Raw genomic sequence first — 23,418 nt, 5'->3', positions numbered from 1 at the left:
CTATTATCATTATAATAAATTCATTAAGATATTTTCACTGAGATCTTAGCAGTAAAATTTGTCTTTTCATATATATGTAAAAATTCAGTGGAGAGAAAGTTGAGGATTAAGAATCATGGTAACTAATGCAGAGTAACAATATAGTTAAACAGTTTACCACTTCATTTTGTTTTTTACCTTACTTGTATGTTACTGCCAGATATAGTAGCTATAGCCCATTTTTCCTAGGTTACCCTTTTGTCAAAAACTTCCGTAGCGCTTTTAGATGCACCTGGAACGCATTTAACTGAAGGTGTAACCTTGAGAACAGGTACGACAAACCGAAGCAGTTGTTCATGCGTGAAGAGCAAAGGACCAACCAAAAGGATGCAAGCTTGGCCGTGCAGAGAAGCCTCTTACAAGTGTGACAGCAGGCTGCTGTTGCCACTGTTTGACGTTAATCTCTATGGGAGTCACAAGTGCTAAATTTTGGACTTCTGGAAGAATGAGTTGCTCTGTGAGAGCAACTTCAGCTGAAGATGCAGTATGTCTACATACACTGTCCATTTTTCATCAGTCACATCGTGACTGTACAGTTCTCAGAGTTTCTGAGCATCAGTCAGAATATAAGGCTGTCTGTAGCAAAGCAATTTAGGGGCAGAGAGTGGAGGTGGGAAAGGGTGGAAGTCTAAACACTGCGGTTCTTGTAGACTTCGATGGATTCTAGGTTATATTTGTTTCTGTTATTAAAATGTGTTAGCCAGAGATAATAAGCAAACTGCTACAGATGCTCAAAACAGCACTTCTGCAGCTTCCCCAAATGAGAGGGAGATGCCGGGAAAGCACAGGGAGAAAAATTTTGAATGCATAAACTGTAGTAAAAAGAGACCACCTGAGGCTCTTACCGGTGGAGCTGTCCGTCAGCTGTTGAGCCCTGAGCGGGGGAGCTGCCCGGGGGGAGCCGTGCTCGCGCTCGCCGCCAGGCTCCCTGCTGCCCAGGCCGTCCCCTTCGCCGCGCGCTCGGCCGGAGGCGACGGAGCCCCGGCCGCTGCTGTGCGCCGTGCTCGCGCTCCCTTCCCCGTGCTCTCCGTCTCCCCCCTGCTGTCCCTCTCCCATTGCCTGAAGATTTCGGCTCGCTTTTTCTTGACAGAAAAGGTGGTGACTCTGGGATCTTTGAAGGGGAGGAGGAAAACTTTCTACCTAGCAGCCTCATTTGGAAAGGAAACGGCTGTGGAGGCGAAACAGAAAGAAGGAGCAGATTAATTAGATTTGTGGTAGTAGGTACCACATTTGGAGTGAATGTCGTGTCTTATCTTCTGGAAGGCCAGCACCTGTCAGCTGTCTGGGAAGAGATGGGTTCCCCCTTACTTCATTTCATTTTCTGTCGTTCTTTCCCTGATTTTACTTTCATTTCTCCTAATTATTTTTGCTTATTCTTTTTCATCTCTCATCCTCACCCTCGTACTCTCTGTTGTGCTTGTGCAAGCATTTTGTATGCCCAAGTTGCCAGTGTGATGGCCTCTTGGGCTGCATGGAGGAGCCGTGGCTGTAACGCACTGACTGTAACCCTCTGGAGAGGCTTTCTCGGGCAAAAAAATAATCAAGGGAGCTGCAAAATCTTGAGACAGTGGACATCAGTAGGTGGGAGTTAACGGTTGTATTAAACGTGAGGCAAGAGAGGTGTAGAGATAAAATTCTGACCCTTTGTGTCCTGGAATTTGCTTATTAAATGTGAGCTAAAATGCAGGTTAAAATGTTAAAACTGTGCGTAGTAAATATTAAACCTTGCTCTGCAACCAAAGACTGATCATCTGTGAGACTGGCTGTTGTGCACTGCTGAGAAGGAGGTGGAAGGGAGCTGCAGTGCATCTAACCAGCTACACAGTTAAACTTGAGCATGCCAGTGCCTGCTAATGGCTTTAGCAAGTAAGGAACTGTCAGACATTGCCAAAAAAAAAAAAAAAAAAAAAAATCATTGAACAAGTGGAGGGAGCGAGGGAAGCGTGCCCACCAGTTCTGGGAAGTGTAGTCCTTGCCGTTTTGTCTTGCTGTAACACATAGATATATTAGGTGCTTGTGGAATGTATGGAACACCTGCAGTTTGTAGTGAAATCTTCAGACATCACAGAAAATACAAATAAAGGTATTATTATCAGCATGAGAGAATGTGGTATTTGCTTGGGAGTCCTGGTCTTCCTGCTAAATCATCTGAGTCTATAAATCCCACATAAAGTTTCATAGGAGATTCATGCTGCCAATCCCAAGTGCACAACGAGAATGAGTCACATCTTCCAAGATCACAGGATTTGCTTAAAAATCAGAAGGATTTATTTTTAATTAGGTTTCATTTTTATTTGCCTTTTTATGTCAATGCTGATTCATTTTTTCCACTGTTTTTATGTAATCTTTACTGCTAGCAATGGCCTTCTTTCTTTCTTTCTTTTCCCCTTTTTCTTCTTCAGGACAGTTAAAATCAGGTAATTATTGCCAAGCCCTGTTGGCAAGTAATTATCAAAGTAATCCCCCTTTTAGCGAAGAGATTGAGGGGTGGGAGGTTGTAGAATAAAATAGGAAGAAGCTTTGGCTGAGCCCTTGCGTGTGCTGCTCTGAGTAACCGATAGTCACACCCTGGAGAAGAGTGCAGTCACTGGAACAGTATGTTTTAGTAAGGACTGGGTACAGAATTAATCTGTTCACAAATATTTTGTCTAAAGTACTTTTAGGTTTGTGACCAACTGGCGCAGCACTCGTTTTTCTTGACACTTCAAGTACTGTGTAACAAAATGTGCTGTGCGGTACAGCAGTTCTGTAGGGGTCCGTCGCTCAAATACAAGCAATTACTTGGAAAACCAATTACAGGGCAGGTGTGCTAAAATAGAGCACTTTAAAACTTCAGCAAAGTGACCGCTTTCTCTTTTTACGGTTTTGTTACCTCAGTTTAAGGTGGCACCAGCTCCTGACTGTCTGCATCATTTCTACACGCTCTGAAGAGTCTCATTCACCAATGAGAGTGAAGTGCAGTATCCCAGCAGCTTTATGGGGCAAGGCTTATTTCTCAGCAGCTCGAGTCCAAATCTTACTCAAAACTTGAACCAAGTCAAAAAGGAGTTTGTGAGAACATTCCCCTTGCTAAATCTATTGTGCAGAACTTACCATTCTGCCGAACTTACTCTAGATGAAAAACATGCTTCTGGGTAAGTAATTCCATGTGGAGGCTGAAATCTGGTTTTCAGCTAGCTTGCATAATAGAACACTGTATAGTTGCTCCAGTTGTATAGAAGGAGAAATACATGCAATGTTTTGCTGATATATTTTAACAGCAACTCATTAGTGATAGTTGTACTCATTTGCTATGATTTAGGTACTAAATAATCAAATTATAAAATACTGTCTTTGTGGGTGCCTGTGATTTTCTTTTTCTTTTATTTTTTTCTGATAACTCTTATCTTTAGGTAAAATATGTCGGAGAGAAATACAAATGCCAAAATCAGCATTTGAACTTTATCTTTTTTTTTCCCTGCTCAGATGGTAATCGTGACATTTTGTGAAGAAAGGCTATAAATGAAGATTCTTGTTAGTAAGCCCATCGGAAGAGATTTTTTTTAAATATTAAAATTGTTTCTTATTTGTGAGCATGCTAATGGTTCATTGTAAAAATATAATGCTTGCCTATTGCATGTCATTAACTTCCTTTAACAGCAGAATGCTAAAATCCTATTGATTTATAGTATATTATGCAATAATTTCAACTGTAAATTGTAATAGCATTTAAAATAAGAAGTATCTTCACGTGTGTTTTAAAGAACATCTTCAAATTATTGAACTTAGGCAATGTTAATAAGTTGCAGATTTCACTATACTGCTTGGCAGAAATGTTAAAAATGCATGATGCTTTCAGAAAGTTCTGTAGCATGTCGTGTTAGGCAGAAAACCGATAAATGCTCTCCTTCCATCTTGTAACTCCTGTTTATAGTTAGAAAACTAGTTTGTAGAAAACGTCGTTATTTCATACAAGGCAACCTTGTTTGGAGGAATGTCGCTGGCAAGTTTTTTTCAGGGATCTAAGTAAATAATGATAAAATGCTTCACTCACTGTGAATTGGATGTTATAAAATACTCTATGCAAGTGTGATCATCCTTTGAATGTGGCAAACTTAGATTCATAGGTACCAATTTTTTAAAACAGAAATCTTTTTTTAAAAAAATCTAAAAACGATGTGGATCATTTACAATAATTTTTCATTTTTAACACAATGTTTGAACTTTCCAAAAGCAATAAAATGCCCTAGGGAGATACTTTGTTAGGTAGAATTTAGGATTTGTATAGTTTTATGAATTTAGTTAGTACAGCTGAATTGTTCAGATTTTAGGAAAATAAGTTGTGTGTTTGTCGGTGCTTCAGGATTCAGTATTTATCTCTTGTTCTCTCTCTCTGTGATACTGTGTTTATGCTTTGTTTGATCATAATATTATAGCTTGCATACCAAATTGTTTGTGATATGGAAATGCTCAGTGATTATGGTAGACCTTTGCTTCTTTGTGTTATTTGTGTATTCAGACATAGTCATGATAATCATTTGCTGTGTTGCAAAGAAATGCATGTCATGGAAGTTTTTAATGGAGAAGTCTGAGAAATTGCTCATTAAGTGATTTCAGCATTGTATGTTAAAAATATATTAGATTCTTTCTGAGCTGGCAGCCATTCCATAGCTTTGATGTCTTCTTCAGGATACTTAGTTAAATGCTGCTAGCCGTAATTTCCTTGTGCTGCCATTGTGATGGTAATGTCAAACTTCATATGCATCTCAGTCTTCAGTGTGGTTCATCTGGCAGCCCGTGGGCCTGGCCAGGCTGCCGCAGGTTGTCCGCAGCACGTGGCTCCTGGGCGGCTGAGCACTCTCTGTCTCTTGCTCTGGCCATGGGGCTTGCAAGTTGAAGGGAGAGAAGCGACAGTCCAGTCCCAAAACTCATATCCAGCCCTTGAGGATGGTTATGTGATGGAAACAGTACATCTATCGGCTGAGAAAGTAAAAAGTAGTTTTAACTCATCAGAACTGCTTTTTACATAACATCCAGATCTGATCAGCTGAGAGGGAAATCCTGTTGAGAGGGGAAATCCAGCAAAACTTGGTAAATTATGGACCAAATTTAGGCAAGTGTGGAGCAGGATGAATGCTGCCAGGTGAGGAAAAATGTCTACTCCTTGCCGATGGTGGTGTTTCCTGCTGATCCTGCTTTGCGGGAAGGAGGCACTGGGCTCCATGTGTCCCAGGAGCAAGAAGTAGTGAGGGGGACAGAAAGGAAACAGAAAAGGGAGCATTTGAAAAGGCTTTTGAATTGGGGGTGAGTATCTGGGTAAAGAGGGTAATCAGCACAAAAATATTCTACTGTGACTTCCCCCCCATGACATTTCGTAATAATAGTAGTTTAAAAAAAAAAGAAAAAAAGAAAAAAAGAAATCTTTAGGAAAGGTGAAACCAGCTTTATAGGTAAGCAAGACTTTCAGTGATAGATTCTGGTGATGGGCATCGTGCAAATAAAATTAGCCTCATAGGTGTGTGGTTAGATAGGTGAGTATCCCAAATGTACATGCAGATTTCTAGATTTTTTCTAAGTATACATTTGGGTTTGTTCAGCACCTGCGCTTTTGGGGGAAAGATGCTTTTGTGATGCGATACTAGAATGCTTTAGGCAAAGTTGAAAATCATTGTATTTAGCAGTTGTAGAGAACACTGAGATCTTTTGGAATGACTTACTTGCATATCCTTATAGTTGATGGTGTATTCTTTTTTGAATAAATTCAGGAAAGATTCATCCTAAGCTGTTTCTCTGCAGGACTGCTTTAAAGAAACAGGAGAATATAATCATTTTAGCATTTAAAGCTACTTAAAACTTCACAAGGAGAAACGGTTACTCCTTAAATTTCAGATGAAAGGAGTGTTTTGTGAATTCATCTGTGTCATGTATTCATACTTGAATTAAAATGAGCCATGCTGTACTGCAGTTTCTCTGGAACATTACATAAACTTTCTTGTGCTAAACGACGCAGAAGCTTGAAATACGCAAACAGAACTGAAAGAAACTTTGCAGTAGTTTCCCCGCAGGCAGGAAGCCTAATATTTACACAACAATCAATAGGGGAACGGGCACAAAGACGAGCAGTAGTCTCTCCTGCAAAACTTGGTATAACTGTTCTTTTTTTAAAAAAAAAAAAAAAAAAAAAAAAAGAAAAAGTAGAATCCTTGAATCTTTCTGAACAAAAACTTTCTTATTAGGTAAAGATAGGTATGGTGGGATGGTTTGGCTTGAATTCTGCAGAATCATGTTGGCCAAGATCTGAAGCTGCGCAGTTGAAACAAGGGATTGTTTAGAAGTATGTTGTATTTGGAAAAGATTTCTCCTGTTTTATTTTCTGAGTTTTTGATCAGGTCTTTCATTAAAATTTTCTTAAACCTTTATAGAAGATCCTAGTCAAAGAAGAATCTGATCCTCATATGACTTGCTTTGGCTTAGTTGAGAAGTTTCTTTCGGTGTGATTTACTTGCATCTTCCTGATGATTTTCTTTGCAATGATGTTTATTTCTGTTTGTCCCGTGTGCCTTTAGGGAGAAGTTCTGCCTCGCTGCTGACAGATAGGCAAAGGGAAGGAAGAATGCAAAAGAACTCAATGCAGCCGTGAAGGGACGAGGAGGGACAGGAGACAGCATACCTATCATTTCTTGTGGTTGTCTGAGCTACAGGGCTAGCCATATTTACTGACAAAGTTGGCCATTTTCAGTTCAAGAGACAGGACTGCTGGATCCAGGAACTTGTAAGAGGAAGCTAAAGCTGTCTTGGTTCCTCTTGTCTCCCACGTGTCTGTCGCTAGGAGTCTGAGCAAAGCCTTGTTGTTCCCCAAGTGCTCGTGGGTCGGAGTGATCACTGATAGCATGTGCTAACTGCAGGAATGACTGGGGGAAAGGCTTGCCTGACCCTTGTCCCCTTCCTGAAGGGGCAATGGTCTTCCTGCTTGCTGGAAGGATAGCTGGACTACTGAGACACTGCTGCATTTCAGTGCTTTCTTTTGCTCTCCTGCTCCGGTGGTCTTTTTTGCCACTCCAAAAGCTGTAGGGGAAGAACTACATGAAGTTTGGGGTGTAGCATAAGCTCTGGCAATGGCACGATCCAATCTGAGAAAGACAGAGGTTTTGGTAGACTATTGAAATCTCTCCAGAACAAAGGCAAGGGAAGGAACTCATGATTTTTAACACATAAAACACTGTATCATTGGTCAAAGACTAGGTGAGCCAACTTGGGATGTTCTTCCAAATATCAAAGGACAATAGAGGTGTGAGAAATTCCCCAAAGAAGTCTAAGAATCCTTCGCAGTGGGCAGTGGGCAGTAATCCTATTAGGTGATGGTACCAGTGTCTCTTTGTTCTAGCATATATGCCCACTGGTTTATTTATGATAGCTGTTTCCAGAAATGACTTGAAATTAAAAAAAAAAAAAAAAGATAAAAATTTAAATTAAGTGAGAAAAACTTAGGCTAATAGACCAACCCATTATAAACTAATGAAAAACATGATCCTATAATAAAAAGTATCATACAAACTTCTTAATTAATCTAAATATGCTGTCTATCATAATACAGACCAGATGGTGAAGTTCAGGTTATAAAACCCAACCTAATTTTCAAATCTTTGTGACTGAAATCTCAGTTTTATTAGGTAATTTTATTAACAGTTATTACCAATAAGAAATGAAGCTCTGAGACTTGCACATTTCTAAAGGCAATGCTGCAAAAAAATTCTGTATCCGTTCTTTGGACACGGATCCAAAGCAATGTCCTGTTCCCTGATATAATGTGGATTCCTTTGATTGAAGAGACAAACTCGTATTACAGTGATAAATACAGTCTCCACAAGTGATCAGACATCTCATCAACATTTACTAGATACTTCCTATATGTTATTTTCAAAAACACATCACTTGGTCAACTGAGGTCTTCATGTTGATGCAGCGCTCCATTTATATTGCTTCCTTATTTAGCATCTTGTTTGTATAGATGTGTTTTTGGAGTACTGGAATAAATGAGAATGTACATTGAGGTTTTCTGTGCAGATAAATTATACTCTCAAGTAATTTATATTTTTTCCTCCCCTGATAAGTATTTAGGCAATAACTGAAAAGTATGTTCTCTCTGAGGTAATATTACACCTTATACTAAACTGAAGGTGATGGATGAAGAATTAGATTGTTCTATCTGTATTTTTGGGAGTGTCTGAAAAGAGAGAGAGAGAGATCTTAGAAGAGAGAAAAGAAAACTTTTTTGAACTATTCCTCTTCGTAATTCTGCAACAATAAGTACATTGTTAAATGTCAAGGCATTTTGCTCAGCACAAAAGATGCTCAAGTTCCTCCCACCATATTTTACTCCTTGTTACCTATACTTTTTTTTTGCTTGCTCATGAAGCCATGCAGTCATACCTTGAATGATATACAAAAATACCATATTGCTTAACAGCTGGGATAGTTTCTGTCCTATGCTTATATCTACCTTCACTGAGAAAAAGCTAAGAATAAAAACACTGCCCCTCCCCCCAAAATCTAAACATATTATTATCTTCTACAGTTTTATTTCAATTTAGGATGTTTTGTGTTTTATTCATTGTTGTAATTAAACTGGAATACAATATATACTTGAATATAATATATTTCTTTAAGATCAATTTATAGCAACAATTTCAGACTCTAGAGACTTGATCATGATTAACTTAAAAATAATTTATTTAGGGATATGGTTCTACAGTGTTCTCAGGAAAGCAGTTCAGGCTCACGTGTATGAGGAGGTCTATCTCTGTAAGCTCTGTTGAGGAGAAACATGCTACTTGATGCTGATCCTAGTCATGTTTTATGAATAATGTATTTTAGCCTCTTTGTTCCTTTGCTATTGGAAGAAACTGTAACCTCTGTGATTTTTTTAAAGAACTGACAATCTGGAAAAACTGAGAATTATTTTTTGAATTGAACCAGAATGTTTCTTGAGTGTACTGTAAAACCTACAGAAAATCTCCCTTATTACCAGTATATAAGAGATATTTCTGATTGCTACCAATTACAATATTCACTAGTTTCATACAGTAGTTGTTAGCTTGATACTTCTGGTATCAAATGCTGCAATTTGGTAATGTTTGCAGGTCTGGATCTTACAAAGACCAGAACATGTGGGTAGTGCTCTAATATTAACTCCTAAACCTCACTGTTTTTACATAAATAATTTATTCTGTCATCACAATTAAACCATCATTATAGGTCTGCTTTTTAAGCTATTTTCTCTAGTCTTTTCTGACCGCTAAAATTTCAGTTTATACTTGCCGTAATAATCATTTTATCATTTTTACATGTAGTTTCATGGTAACATTAAACCAATATTAAGAGAAGTTTTTTTTTTAAGCCTTTCACAGTAACATTGTGAACATTGTGGTCATTTTCAAATATTTCATGAATATTATCTCAGTAGAAGAGTATGCCGGTCCTAGAATGGTCAGAATTTTTTCTTTTAACTTTTTTTCATGTCCATTTAAGCAATGTTATGTAATTTAGTAAGTTTATGTAATTTAGTAAGCGAAAGTTTTATGCAGAATACCACTGAAACACTATTTTATTGGCATTTCTTAACCAAGATATAGAGTATCAAGCAACTTTCTTCATCGTTTTAAGAAGTAAAGTTAAAACGTGGAGAGTTCCATTAACAAAGGTAATGGCTTCAGACTGATTTTCCTGAAGCTGACTTTTCTACAAAAAAGTATGGGCTGTTGTGGAAATTTTACCGAACTCCAAAGGAATAGAAGGACCCCTGCCTTCCATAATAGTGTCTTTGCTTCTCCTCCTTTTGTGAAATATAATTAAAAAGTTGCCTTTTTATATTTCCTGGTTGCTAGAAGTGCCAGCCATGAGCAGGCATTGTCATTTAATACAAACTTTAATCAACTGGAATATACACAAGCAGTTTTGCTTAAACCCCTTGGCCATCTCTGGAATAGCAAGCACTAGTTTAATTAGGTTAAGCAAGTTGTATTTGAAGTGGGTTTATTAACTACAAAATCCCCACAGCCAACATAAAAGCTTGAAGAGCTGTGCCATGTAAATAAGGTACATAAGTGTAAAGGTTTAGTATTTTAGCTGTGTCTCAGAAGGAAAATGACGCAATATGGACTTTGTTGGAGACCTGAATGTTTCAGGACATGAGTTTTTTTGGTATCTGACTGACCTGTGCCTTTCAGATTGGGTTTTGAGATTGATTATCTCTGGAACTTGCACATTCAGTATAGGAAATAAATCTATCTTCTCATAGACCGTAGAATCTTGTTTGCGGTGAAGTTTTAAAAATTCCTGATAATATATACATTCAGGTAACCAAGTCTGCAGCAGTTTTGTTTCTCTCAGATTTCCCCTGGAAGTAGGTTAATTATATGCAATTATACGTACTGTAAAGCCGTCACATAGCTACCAACTGCCGCGGTGTGACCCGGATCTGGGTCTGAAAGCGTGTACTCACGTTAGCGCTGTCCCTCTGCTGCTGTAATAACGTGACTCCTTTTCAGCCAGAGCGTACAGCATACTAATGTCCTGCCTAGATTGAACATGAGCATCTGATGTCTTGGTCTCATGAGAGCGATTAAAAAGAGTAGAGACATTAGTGCACCTTGCAGCACAACCTTTTTTCTTTTCCCTCCTTACCATTACTGGCAACCTTACTCTTGGGGCTTGTCTCCTGTATTTTAGGAAGAACTTTATTTTAAGAAATATAATTTTCTCTTTTTGAAAACCCAAATTATTGCTGCTGTTATCAGTAGGTGTTAGTGAGTTTTGTGACTACTTATGTGTTAGCCTTTGCGTGATAAGCTGATTTCAGGAAAAAAAAATGTTGTTGAGATTGGCTATTGTTTTAAAGAGTGGACTGAAAGCAAAGGTGGGCGTATGCAAAGAGATATGAGAGGCTTAGGCACTTGATTGCTATTAATCAACCAAAGGGTATTTTATATTTTATTTCCTCAGATTTGATTAAAGCCCTAGCAGAAAAGTTAAACCGTGGTGGGAATTATTTACTAACTTATTGCTACTGTATTTGCTTCATAGTATCTTAAAGAGGAAAAAAATCTGGAAACCTTCAGTAGAAATCTAAATACTAGTCAAGCCTGGAAGCTGTATTTCTGCTAGGGGAAGATTTTGATGAAAGAGAAGGCGGTAGGTACTAGCCCTCTGAACTTCTGGTTGTAAAATACATTTCCAGTTTCCTTTTTGGAATTTAATAATAAAATAGTTTCATAACTCTTTTATTTGGATACTAGTTCACAGTAATTTCTGTGGAAAAAGTAATTCCCTGATATGAAGTCATACTGATGAGAACTTCACAAGTTGAGAACATCATTAGATGAAGCATTTGCTATAGTTCAGAGATAAAGAATGTATTTTAGAATCATTTATCAGACATATATATAATGATATACTAAGATGTCGTTTTTGTCTATTGGACTTTAATTTTCAATGCCATTTCTTTTCACCACTCTTATGGCTGAGGAATGCATCAGAGCTACTCTTTCAATCTACACGGATTCATTTTCTCGTTTAGCATTCTCTTTGCTGGGCTCTTCCCCAAACTAGGAACTTTTTGAAACTAAACTCAGAGGACAGAATAAAATAGTTATGGCAGGAGGCTAGTGAGTCAGCCCTAGGCCTGTTTTTTCTTAGAAAAAGTGATATGTTTAAAAAAGCAACATCCTACAATTATTTTGAAATAAAGATATGAAAACATATACTATCAATCTACACCACTTGTTTTTCTTTTTGTAGCACACTTCTTAAAAATAGGCAGCAAATTAGAATTCTGAAAAGGTGGAAAATTCTTAATCCTAGAAAAGTGGCTAAGACATCTAAAGCATTTTGTTATTCCCCAAATTCCTGGATCAGTTTTTTTTCTCTTCTTTAAAGAACTTGAAAGTATTTTGGAAGTCATGTGCTGAAAGCAATTTTTATTCTCATCCTCTTTCTCTCTTTTGATTAAATTTAAGAGTAGCATGTAGATCAGCTATTGCATTTGATGGTAACTTTCTTCTAGGACTATTCTTTGGTTGTTTTTTTTTTCCTTTGTCTCCTATTTAAAAATTAATCAATTTGTTGATATTAACTGCCCTATAGAGACTTGAGATACCAAGTATTAATGTGTCTGTCAGAATATGATGGCATAAAAATAGTTCTAAATAATAAAAAAAATCTTTAAAAATCCAGTGCCAGCTTCCAGATATGACGGATAGTAGCACAACAGAACAAGAAAGCAATCCTGTATTTTGGGTTGTTGAGGTTATGTTCTGGCAGAGAACTAGAATAGCACGTGTGTGAGGAAATCGTTGAAAAATCAGGACTGACTAGAAAATAAGCTGCTTTGTTCTTTCTGAAGCCTGACTATTAATTTAACTATAAATTAACTTGTATTAACTTGCAAACTTAGTAACTTTTAGAAGAAAAGGTTGGAAGTTCTAAAGAAATAGTAATAATTCAAAAGCTTAATTTGAATATCCTTGCCTGTGTGGGTATTGCATAGTTATTCATGAATATTTTTGGTAAGTATGAAAAATCTCATAAGAGTTCATAAATCCTGTCCTGAAAGATAATGTCCGTAGCTAAAGCTCTTCCTATATCTTTGTTGTATCCTTTTTACATGTTCTTGTGAAACAAGCTTCTTTTAGTTTAATATGAAAGCCAGTCTCTTTTCTCTCAAGGAGTCCAAAACCACCAGTTCAAATTCTAGAAGTAAAGATAAATCGGTAAAGTGCTTCTCTTTAAGTAGGAGGTTCATTACTTAAGGTGTCTGGAGGCCGTTTGGAGGTGTGCTGAATCTAAAATGTCTTAGATATATGCATTTTAAAATTTCAAGTTATGGGTAAGTATGAGTCAATAACTAGTGCTGACAAGTGACTCTGTGTGAGTGAAATATGTATTTTGTGAACTTGGCAACTCAGAGACATTTTTACTGTGCTCTCTGAAACTGAAGAGAGGAAGAAAGTCAGAACAGGTAGGGAGAAATATGTATTATGGATGAAGTTGGATTGCTGAAGAGAACAGGATTCAATCAGAATCGGAACTGGAAGAAAGAAAAGTGGAAAAAAATTTTACTCCGGGCATCTTAGACTAAGTGTAAATTTGAAAGGAGAATAATTTAAAAATATTTTAAGGCTTTTGAAAAGATTAAGGAATAAGGATAGAGAATCAATCTTTCAGTTTAACTGAAAAAGCAGTTTCTATCATTGATTTTGGTGGTGCTGAAAGGATGGATGGGCCAGTTAGTGAAAAGAACAGAGAATGCTTGGAGGAAAAGAGACATGATGTTCACCTCTCTTCATTAGTGTTCTTACAGTTTATCCTATGTGATAGGATGAAAAGTAAGAGCCAAAGGGTTTAACAAGACTTTCCTGTGAATGTTCTTCTTTAACATTAAATTGTTAGCGTCTAATTTTGGTTTCAGAGGAAGTTTTGTCACTTACTATTGGGAACGAAGCCCTAGCCTCTGAAGTCGTTTAGTGCATTTCTGACATGCTTGAAAGCAAAGGGCCCATCAGCATCTCCACTGTGTATTGGTTTCCTAATGTACTTCAGATCAACCTGTGGTGGGGGCATATGCTTCAGCTGGAAGTAATTTTTGACTGCCATACTTGGTCTTTATTTTTTACTGGTGTGAGTTCTCTGGGCCTAGTGGACTTAATCTGATGTACGTAAGCACATGTGAGAACAGAGGTAGGATCAGAAAATCCACAAGATCTTGTTTTGTCTGATTTAATTAATTTATTGGTTTATTTATTTTTACTTGAAAGACAAAATCTTAGGAAGGAGGTAATTTTCCTTTTGGAAATCTAGGTGTGTGCAGGAAAATATCTGGGGTAATGTGCCTTCTGCTCAAGTAGAACTCCAATGATAGAGAAAAATTCATCAGCTTTTCACTGCACACAGTTAGTAGTAAAGGATATATACTTTTAAGATCAGCAATTTTAGAGACTTCAGGAATACTTCATAGATTTGTGTGCTTTAAATCTTAGTTATAATAATGATCACATTTAAAATGCATTTAATAACATTTAATATTAAAAATACCATTGAAAAAAGGTAAAACTGATACTTTTTGAAACTGTTTTGATCAAATTGAGGCCATAAACACTTATCTGATTAGTACTTTTCTTAAAAATCTTAAATGTATTAGTTTTTTAATTAAGAGCATTAAAAACAATAGAACTGGCACTACTCTTCTGTTCTTACTCAGGTGCGACGTGTGGTGTCTTAATTCCTGCTAAACATGATATGATTGCTATGCCTTTTGAGAAGCTTCTGCTTATATTAACTGAGGAAAATGGATTTATTGATATTTCTTAAAACTTTTCTTGCAGTTCAAGAAAAGAGCATTAAGTATATTGTTTCTTTTTTTTTTAAAAAAAAAAATTTTGATACTGGTAGGATGACCTTTTTGAAAAACACATGAAAATAGATTATACTTACAATTTTATTGTTTGTGTATGTGTTGCTTTCATTTGTTCTACTGGCTGCATTAAAATTTTTTTATAACACTTTTTAAATAACATGACACTTCTTTAAGCCAAATGCTTACTTTTAGCAGCTGTAACTGGTGTCAGTTTACTTTTTTGGCTCTCTACTTTTGCAACATTAATAACAATATCATTTTACCTTTTGAGTCCCTATTCAAGTTTGGCCATTAACAAATAGTATCAGGTAATGACATGGATGTTACTATGATCTAGTAATAGTAAAAGCAAGAAGCAAATCAAAATAACAAAATATTAACTCATTTCTTCCTGTTCAGGAGTCCAGTTAAAAGTAAAGATTTATTGTACCATTATGATTTCTAAGAAACTAGTAATATTCTTACTATTTCAAAGATATATTACAGGATCTGGGTAGCTCTTTTACTTGAAAGAAATGACCAGCTTTTATAGAACAGGGGAGAGTAGGCAGGTCCCAGCAAAATAGACCAAACAATAAAACCTTCCTCTATTTGATCTACATGGAAAAGATTAATCCAGATACATTTAACATGCTGAGTTGGTAAATCTAGGATTTACCGTGTTCTTAGTTGAAGGGCTAGCTGTAGGACTCGGGAAATCCTTCTGTTACAGCTGTCTGAGGGGTACTTTGAGATGCAGCAATGCAGCTCCAACAAAAATGAGGATCTCTGCACTGTGTTTGCCTTTTAAAATTAAACAGCAAGGATGTCTACTTAAAAGAGAGGAGTATCTTCTCATAAATCCAAGCATCAGGAACTGAAATCCTTAGAACAATCCTTTAGACCCCTAGAGCAATGAAAACGTATTAAAGAGCACAGAATCCCTATAAAGTTAGTATTTTGTATCCAATTTTGAGTCAATTGGTGCTTTAAAATTATGTAATACAGTAAGTTATGAATACAAATCCAGGGAGAATTTTAAAACCCATTAGCAGAATTTTAAAACCCTTCAGATACACCTTTTTTGTGAGGAAACATGAATATAAATAATGAAGTACCTGGTGCTGACCTCTGAGAAAATACACAAACTCCTATTTCATTGCACCTGGAGCAATTGTTCAAAGAACAAGAAACCACCGGATGAAGGACAGGCGACGTGCTGGAAGAGCAGCAGGGTTCGAGCTGGTGCGGGGGCATCGCACGGCTGCTGCCGCGACGTTCCCGTGCTTTGCTCACGGCCCGTTGCTCCGGGCGGCGGTGTGCCTTCTTCCCGGCGAGCCTCTGGAGGGACAGGCTTCCCGGGCTGCCTTCACGCCAAGCAGTGCTTCGTATCGCTTGCTGAGGTGCAGCAAGGAAGGAATGAGCTTGTAAGGCAACATAACAGGCAAGTCGGTATTTTGTTTATTGCTGTAAGTTTCTAGATTATCTTTGTGTGTATGCCAGCTCCTGCACCTTTCTTCTTTTTCATAATCAGATTGGGTCCATTCTAACACTTTGTACGTTTGGCATCTACTCGCCTTTTATCTTAAATGCTTTTCAGATGCTATCCTCCTTTAAACCAGAAAGATAGGAGCTGAAATCCTAGGCAGACCTCTGCTATTGCAAGACAACCATCTATAACTTATTTCAGGGCATTAAATTTCCTTTCTTAAACTCAGTTGTCCTATCTGAAGTGAAAGCAAAACTCCTACTTTGCCTGAGGAAGTTAAGAGAGTTTTTTTCAAGATGCATTTCTCCTTAAATGAAGTAGATTAACCTAGACTTCACGTAGATGCCAGTATAGTGCTAGTGTGTCCCCCCAGGGAATTTTGGTGAATAGCTATGCTTTAAATTAATTTTCTCTCATATTCCTTGTAACTTCTGGGTATGTGTTAACCCTCGAGTACAACTTCATCCTCAAGTTCTCAGTTTTCTGCGTTACTTCTTTTTGAGTTCTCACAATTATTTTTAAACCAAGCAAGTTTTTCTGAAAGTCTTCCCTTTGTAAAACGGTCTTTCCATATAACCTTTTAAACTGAAATCCTTTTATTTCCCACCTCATCACACATTTCTTTAAACTGAGTTTCTGAGAATGCTTTTCGTTCCTCGGGGTGGGAGCAATGCCAAATTGAATTGATCAGAATGCCAGTAGGATGGGGCAGAGGCTGCCGGCCGGCTGGTTTCCTTTCCCCTTTAAATTTTACTGTGTTTCGGTGGTGTGCGGGTTTTTTTCCCTTCCCTTCAGGCTTGACAGCGGAGACACAAGGATCAGAAACTGAATCATCTTATTAACAGATTTCTACCTCAATCTGTAGCTCTGTTTTAACAGTGCGGTAAAGAGAGACCGGGAATTGGGCTTGGCAACTTGTCAGGAGTGAAGCACCAGGCTAGTCTCCAGCTCGAGACAGAGAAATGCAGCGTGCTCGCTCCGGCTCGGCAGGAGCTGGCAGCCTCGGGAGGCAGCGCCGAGCGGCCGGCGCCCGAGCCCTGGTCCTGGCTGTGCCGGCGCTGCTGTGCCCCGATCCGAAGGGAACGGCGTGCCGCCGTCGGGCATCCCGGGCCTGGCTGGCGGTGCCTCTGGAGAGGTGCCCGAGGTCTCTGCAGAGCACGCGGTCTCCTCTGCGAGCTCCCGTCTCGCGGGGCGACGGCTGGGAGGGCTTGTGTGAACTGCCCGGTCTGCTTTTGGCTGGACACGTTTGTAACAGGAACTGCCTAGGTGAGGCAGGGGGTGGAAAAAATGAAGTGCTGGGAGTGGGCAAGGAGTTTGTTTGAAATACAGTCTTGGCCTCCTTGAGGTGAAGTCGCTCAGGTTTTCGCTCCTTCTCTTGTAGTCATTTGCGTCGTATCCTTTAGACCTTAGGATTGCAGTTGTTTGTCTGAGCTGTTGAAGTTAAATATCTATAATAAAAATATATTTTATCATCATCTCTCCTCTCCTGCAGAGTTTGTTCAAAAGAACAAAAAGGTGCAGTGTTCTTTCATAGTGTTATTTCCACATAAAACACCTGTGCTATAGATCAGAGGATTTGTAAAACTAGGATCAGTCTGTTTTTTTAATTTCAGTTTATCAGTTCTCACTCAACTGGAAACTGCAATGCTAGAGGAAACAGACTTTTACTGTCTTCAGTCTGTAGGTTCTTTAATATATTAATATTAATATTTTTGCTTCTGTGAGCTCCAAAGTTAATTCACAGCTGCTTAGCAAAAGGAGATTTTGTCCAGCTTGAGTAAAGGCTTATAATCCTCAGAGTGAAATGTTTCTTTCTGTAAGTGTGAGCAAAATGTGTTTCAGGATGAAAGCGGAGTTGTTGAAAGCTGTGGGGTCGTGAGAGGGCTTGGATGGTCCTGTACAGGTAAGAGGAGTTACGGATGGAGCACTGGGGCTGTGCGGGAGCCAAGGCAAGGTGGGGAGAGCAGAGCAGGCTTCTGACGACAGGGGAAGGGTGTGTAGGAGCCCTTCAGGAGGGAGGTCTGGTGAGGAGAGGAAGAATCATCCTTAGCTGGGCCTTTCTCCACTTGCACGTTACCCCCATCATCTTCTCGCACCCTTGCTAAAGTATTTCCTGCACCTCCTATGAGGGGGCAAGTCAGCTCTACTCATGGGGCAGGAGATCAAGGGGCCAAAGCTGCACCTACCAGTGGTAGAAGATCAGACTTCCCTGGGAAATCCCTGGGAAACAGCATCCATGTTCTTGCTGCCACAGAGATAAGGGGAGAGGGCAGCAGTATCAAGTGTTTGTCCGCGGGGAGAGCGGGAGGAAGGTGCTTATGTAGGAAAGCGTTCACATGCCTGACAGCCGCCTGCTTTACCTCTGGTTAGCTGTGTGGGGCAAGGCTCTGCCTTACTGCATTTTGTCCCTGACCCCCAGTTCCACACCAGTGATACGCTACTGCTCAGAATGCCTGACTAACCAACAGCTGGATTTAAGGTAGAAGGAAAGGCTTTAGATGATACTCGTTTTGATTTTCATGTGTTCTATCCATTCAGGAATGGTAGGGAGACAGAAGAGATTAGAGAGTTAATGGAGGGGGCTCCAAAAGGGACCAAGTATCCAGAGTCTGAGTGCGCTCAGTTCCCATGAGTTGCTAGCTACGTTAACGTGATTTAATGGCTTAGAAGGAGAGAGCAGCAGTTGTCAGCTGTTAGTCCTAGCCTTCCACGTTCTGCGTAGGAAGGGTCGTGCTAGAGAAAAGCAGAACTATATGACTGGAGCAATAAATTCAAGGATTTGAATTTGAATCAAATCCTTGATTCCTTCCTGGCTTGTGTTGTGTTTCTGTGGATGGAACAGCAGTTTACCTGAGTTGGTGAGGAAGATGAAGCATGGATCTTCCTTATTCCTTCCTGTTTTGAGATTATATGCAACCTAGAGGCACTGGAAAACAAGGTAATCATCTCTGTGCGTGGCTGTTGTATCCTCCAGGATACAGGAGAGGGAGGCAACTTCTTTTGCCACACTAGAGAGAGAGTCTCCTCCTCCCTAGTGCATTATCACCAGAAGTACAGTAGCAGATAGGAAGATTTCTTTTGTCTTTTACCTTTTTTTTGAGTGTAGCTTGGATTCAAAAGTTACTATTTATAATAATTTTCATTAAACTCTGAGACTCCGTATCGGCAAGTAGCATCCTATTACTAAAGAATAAGCATTTCTTTACCATTAAAATTGCTGTTCAGCTGTTATTTTGTCTCCATGGCAACATTAAGCAGTAGGTGCTGCCAGCCAAAAAATCTGAAATGCTCAAGTGATTGTTGATAGCAACAAAATGGATGGATGCCAGGGCAGGGTCACTTACAGCCAGTAATAGATACTGCACCTATTACTAAAGTATTGTATGTGACATTTGAAGAAGAAAGCATACCAGAAAGTAAGGTTGATGCAATTGGCAGTTTTTATAAATTATATATGAGGCACTTAACAACAACAACAAAAAAAGGGGCAGGAAACTACCATTTACATTCATTACAAATGAGTGGCATGAAAAGGAAGAACTCCTTGTGTATGTGCAATATATGCCACCTCTAGCGGAGAGCTCAAGCTTTCTTTTCGGTTCTTCAGTGTAACAGCAAATAAGCTGTACTGTAGAAAGCAGGGTCAGTTCCTATAGCAGGTAGTAAATAGAAATGGTTAAAGTTCTTACCTAGCTTCAGTGTTGATCTGAAAAAGGAAGCATTTAAAAAACAAAAGGCAATACTTTTCCTTCCCTTTCTCTCCCCCCCCCCCCAAAAAAAAAGGGGGGAAAGAAATTGTGTGTGGGTTGGGGGGATATTATCAGTTTTTGATCTTATCCTCGTGGTGCCAGGGGCTTAGATGTTCCAGTGACATGTAGAGTTGCGAGTCATTCACAGGGGAAAAAATCTTGAGGAAAAACAGACTGAACACTACTGAGACTAGTGTTGGAAGCTTGCTACGAGAGAACAATTTCAAGAAAGATGCTTGATGCTAATGCTAAGAGACTTGGAATTAAAAGTAGTTTTTATGTAGTTGAGACATAATATTAAATGAGCAAGTCAGTTCTGAACCAAGAGTACAGACAGATGAGTTAATGTAAATGAAACTATATTCTTTAAAGTAATTCATGTTCAGTATTTGACAAATCTTTTGAACTGCTGGTGATGGTATGTACTGTGACAAGGCATTTGGGGAATAATGCCTTTTAATATGTATGTATGCGGTCAGTGCCACATGTGCCAAGACACTCTTTGGGGTCTTGAATTTAGCTCAGTTTGAATGCTACTTTTTCCAGTTAGTGCATCACAAATATGCTCCATATTTTGTAAAGGTGTTGCCTCATTTCTTGAATCCAGGGTGGTGGTTCTGGTATTTGAACTATCTGTTACCAAAGAAGGCTTTTTTCCTCTAGTAGAAAGAGAGAAGACAGAGATTGCAAGTAGTTGTTTCAGAGTCTGACTTGACAGCTCACACAAACCCTCCTTTAATACAGGCAAACAAAACTTCACTCATTGACAACAGTGCAAGATATCATCTGAGGTCTGATTTGGACTTCAGGGAACTGGACAGAAACTCGTGAGGACCTTGGTTACTCCTGACTTCTGTTACATCTGTTTGTTTCTGTTCCTCCCAAACGAGGACAATAGCGATATATTTTATTTAATTTCTTTTTTTTTTTTTTCAAATTATTTAGTGTGTCAGCCCACTATCTTGAACTGTTTGCAGTGTGAAACATCCAACTCTCACTTTGTTCCCTTTTCCTGTAGGGCAAGAGAGTGTTTCTTGCTTGCTTTTACAAGGGAATGCTCGTGAAAGAAAACTTACGGGGCTAGTATTTCCTCTCCAACCCCAGAAGCTTGATTTCCTTATTTATGCTTGCATTTGTCTCAGATATAAAAGCTTTCTGAGCAGTCATTTGGATCTCTTCGTGTACTGAAAGTCTGTAAGTAAACCCAAATCACGTACATATTTCAAATACGGTAGTAGATTATTTTTTGAAGTTGCCGGTTACATTAGACATTCTTGAAACTCTTAACTGAAATTCTAATCTGCATTGTTGAAATTCTAATCTGTTGATTGTTCATATGCAAGCATGTTGTGTGAGCACTTATACTGTGGCTGAGATCTTACAGCAATTATTAATTTGTTTGCATGCAGCTTCTTCTACCGTGTGGTTTGAGACCAGGTTAGCAATACAGCCACTGCTGTGATTAACATAGGAACTGCAGACTTAAAGGGAGAGAACTGTTACAAGCTATTTTTTACTTGGTGTTTGCAGCTCCCTAACATCTTCGTTACAAATTTGGGATTTGTTTGAATGAATAAAAGCCATTTTTTGTCTTATGTATTGTTTTTTGTTTGTTTGTTTCTAATGCTTATACAAACAGGTACCCTTCAACATACAGACTACTTCTTGAAGTTCTCTTCGTAGTCAACACTAAGGCAGGCTCTGTACAAGGGGTCTCATTCAGATCAGTGTTTGAACTCTTATATGTTAACCTTCAAGCAAAGTGATGATAAATGGAATAGTTCTCAGCAGCAGGCTCTTGGGGGAGTGAGGTGTGGGGCCGGAGTGGTGGCAGGTGTTCCCTCTTCGGCAGCAGTCAGCAAAGGATGCTGAGTAAAGGTCCTGCTGGTCAGACAGGTGGGGAAGAATAATCAATCTTGCATGCTCTCACCGTGTCTGCTGTCAGCACACCAGGGGAACCTGAGGGCAAGCAACTAAGAAAATTCTTTAGAAATCAGAAATGTGAACTGCTGCCTGACTGACAGCAGAAGGACACTGCAAGGAAGCTCTGAAGTCAGAGGATTGCTGTCATTTTCATTTTTAAACTTTAGAGGTCAGACATCAGGGTGAATAACTTCCACGTACCCCTTCATTTGGTAGAAAAATTCAACTATCTATAAAATAATGAAAGAAAAGAGAGAAATTGAGGAAGTCTAAGTGAGAGTAAAATAAATATAGACAAAACCTATCTCCTGTTTTTGATAAGGTTGATTGCTATGAGTTGAAGTATTGGACTGCAGTTCCCAGGCTAATTAATAAAATGATTTTTTTTCTCTTGTAAGAGGTAGAATAATGGCATCACTTGAGACCGAGAGACTCCTTTTATTGACGGAGTGGTTCTGACATAAGTAGTAGAGGCTTCCCTAGATTGTCATTTTGTCACAGCTCAACTGAAGAGATTGCTTATAAGCAGGGAGAGTTCATTCTTTTTATCCTTTTTTTTAACCTGTTTTCTCTCTTGAGACAGGCAAATACACATGTAATACTGCCAGATGTAACTGTTAGTCCATCATGTGTGTGCCAGGACATAAACCAAACCCACCGGCTCATTCCAAGCTGGCCTTCGGGCTGAGCAGTGCCTACAGTAAGTCATTATTGCTTCAGGATGGATTCTGCATGTGGCCTTAGAGTAAAAAGTTTATATCCCATTTCAGTCCTCTTTGTTTCACCTGCCTGGAAGTGTTTGTCTCCTGACTTTTTCTGTATGTTGAATCTCATTGATTCCTAATTCTCACTGAGCGGAGTTGCTCAATCTATAAACAAAGTTATTTTCTGCTCCTAAATCCAGCCCTACCAACTCTTCTGAAAACTGAAAGTTACATAGGATTCTTTTTTTTTTTTTGCTGTGATTCTTCATGAATGACAAATTTTTGGCAAGCCAAATGCACATTTATCCTTTTGTAACTTATTTTTTCACAGTATCAGCAAAATTTTGAACAGTGAAATTCCTTTCATGAAGGAAGGACGTATCTTTATCTCTGGTGGTAGACAGAGGAGATCGCTCAATATCTGGCTGATACTGAAGGATAAAATTTAATAGGTGTAAATAGTTGTTATAACTCCATCTATTAATCGATATAATTAAAATCTATAATCTGTTTGATTATTTATCTCTCTTTTCAAGTAATTAAAGTTCCAGACTAATAGCAATATCTTGATGCTTATCACTACTTGTTATTTACTCTTCAAATATTGCATAATCTTACTAACCCTTCTTTTAAATGTGAGGCATATTATGGATTTTTACAGTTTTTGATGAACGCCTCTTTACAGTTCACTAAGATCTATTTCAAAGTTCTGTGGTTTTTTTGTTGTTTTGTTTTTTGTTTTTTTTTTCCCCTAGCAGAATGCATGCACAGAAAATGCACTAAATTCTATGGAGATGGTAATACTCATCTTTTTTTCTCCTGTCAGCTTTTCACTTGCCTTTACTTTCTTTCCCTGTGTTCTGAGTGCTTTTTATAGTAAAGGGATTTTCAAATAGTGTAGAGCTTGACTGACACCATAGATTTAAGATAAAATTCTTGCCAATTATGAACACATTTTATTTTCTGTAGATGGATTAGATGACTTCTTGAGATTCTATCTAGTCCTAAATTTCATCCTTCAGTGATCAGCTTTTAGTCAAAATGCTTTGATGCATCTTGCTAGTCACTGTAGAAATAGTGGGTATAAATTCTTTGATGGATATTTTACTTTGCTGTAATTTGCATGTATTCTGATATTGCTAAATG

General features: G+C 38.5%; 1 protein-coding gene across 3 annotated transcripts in view; it reads left to right on the top strand.

Moving 5' to 3' along the window:
* Positions 1-23,418, top strand: part of ZNF385B (zinc finger protein 385B) — a 138,692-nt gene that overhangs the window by 39,376 nt on the left and 75,898 nt on the right. For 2 of the 3 annotated variants that reach the window (XM_062578807.1, XM_062578805.1), the window contains exon 2: positions 14,273-14,284. The exons of the other annotated variant lie outside the window; for it this stretch is intronic. In XM_062578807.1, coding sequence (XP_062434791.1) covers positions 14,273-14,284 — 12 coding nt within the window. The remainder of the gene's footprint in view (positions 1-14,272; positions 14,285-23,418) is intronic. 3 annotated transcript variants of the gene reach the window in all.

Source organism: Rhea pennata, chromosome 6 (assembly GCF_028389875.1).
Source record: "Rhea pennata isolate bPtePen1 chromosome 6, bPtePen1.pri, whole genome shotgun sequence".
Classification (NCBI taxonomy): domain Eukaryota; kingdom Metazoa; phylum Chordata; class Aves; order Rheiformes; family Rheidae; genus Rhea; species Rhea pennata.
Note: the sequence above shows the minus strand (reverse complement) of the source record. Positions and strands in the feature narration are given on the sequence as shown.